The sequence below is a fragment of the Dryobates pubescens genome, chromosome 5 (assembly GCF_014839835.1).
Source record: "Dryobates pubescens isolate bDryPub1 chromosome 5, bDryPub1.pri, whole genome shotgun sequence".
NCBI lineage: Eukaryota > Metazoa > Chordata > Aves > Piciformes > Picidae > Dryobates > Dryobates pubescens.
The window spans coordinates 27665217-27666746 of record NC_071616.1 but is presented as its reverse complement, the minus strand read 5'-3'; the positions used below and the strand labels follow the sequence as shown (position 1 = coordinate 27666746).

Genomic DNA, 1530 nt, shown 5'->3' with positions numbered 1-1530 from the left:
CCTTCTATTTCACCCATGTAAATTGGTCCATGCAGTCCATTGTAATTTAACCTGTGAAACTCTGCAGGCATGCAGACTGCCTGTGACAAAGCAGCCTAGAGAACTGTTCAAAGCCATGTTTTTTAGGACAGTAGGAAAAGCAGATCCAGATGTTTTTTTAAACTCGGTCTTTTGCAGCAATAAACTAGATGTAGCAATCTAATGTCACCTTTTTCCTTCCCTCTACACAGAAATGGTTTCCATCACAACTGAAAATGCTACGCAACTTTACAACATCATGGCCACCCAGGAGCTCACTGTCAGTCCAGAAAATTTCCATAATAATTCAGGAGTGCATCAGCTGAAACAATATGTATGTATTAATCCAGATCTGTGGGAATGGCTACAAAATTTTCAGCCTGGATTCCTCTGGTTTATATTTGTTCTGGGAGCAGTAGAAAATTGCTTTGTCCTCATTGTCCTGTGTTTCCACAAAAGTCGCTGCACAGTGGCTGAAATTTACCTAGCAAACATGGCACTTGCTGACCTGATGTTAGTCTGTGCTTTACCTTTCTGGGCCATTAATATTTCTAATATGTTTCAATGGCCTTTTGGCCTGTTCCTCTGTAAAGCTGTCAACATAATGAGCCATATGAACTTTTATTCAAGCATTTATTTCCTGACGCTAGTGAGCATCGATCGCTATCTGGCCTTGGTGAAAACCATGTCTCTTGGGCGGATGCGACGAACTGTCTGTGCGAAATGGAATACCTTTGTGGTCTGGACGTGTGCATTGCTCATATGCTCACCTACCATTGTGTTCCGAAATCTACAGTATTTCAAAGAATACAACATCACAGCCTGTTCTCTTGTTTACCCAGCCCCCTACTGGCATCCTGCAAACAACTGCTTGCTGAATACTGTGGGCTTTGTGATCCCACTCTGTGTCATTACCTATTGCACTATGCAAATCATCAAAAGCTTACACAGCAGTGAGCTACAAAAAATAAAGGTAGTCCAGACAGAGAAGAAAGCCACCATGCTGGTCCTTGCTGTGCTCTTACTATTTATTGTTTGTTGGCTTCCATTCCAGATCAGCACATTCATTGACACAATATGTTACTTTTCACCTACTTTAAAGTGCCTGGAAGAAATAAATGACATAGTGACACAGATAGCTGTATACTGTGCCTATAGTAACAGCTGTCTGAATCCAGTCCTGTATGTAATTGTTGGGAAGCACTTCCAGAAGAAGGCTGCGGAATTCTGCAAGGGCTTGTTCCCAAAGAGGTACAGAAGATCACAGTCTGTGCAGATGGAAAACACCCTGGACACTTTAAGAACTTCCATTTCAAGTGACTGCGCAAGGAAAAAGTCTATTTTCCAATTACCAAAATAGCACAATTTATTCATTACAGGAAAAAAGCCTTCTAACATATCAGTTCCCACTAACATCCATGTGCTACTGGTTCACAGAATAAATGCCATTTTGGGAAAACTAAACATTTGATCTTGATGGAAACTCCATACAAAGACCTGCTTCTAATGTTA

At 41.1% G+C, this 1530-nt stretch overlaps 1 protein-coding gene across 1 annotated transcript; it reads left to right on the top strand.

Annotated features, from left to right (window-relative positions):
• The first annotated feature begins 232 nt into the window (after nucleotides 1–232).
• BDKRB2 (bradykinin receptor B2) lies at nucleotides 233–1530 on the top strand. Its single transcript, XM_009907877.2, has one exon. The coding sequence runs from the start codon at nucleotides 233–235 to the stop codon at nucleotides 1376–1378; it is 1146 nt and encodes a 381-aa protein (XP_009906179.2). The 3' UTR covers nucleotides 1379–1530.

Excerpts from the sequence above, each read along its gene's own strand:
- BDKRB2 (XM_009907877.2), top strand. The coding sequence starts at position 233 with ATGGTTTCCATCACAACTGAAAATGCTACGCAACTTTACAACATCATG.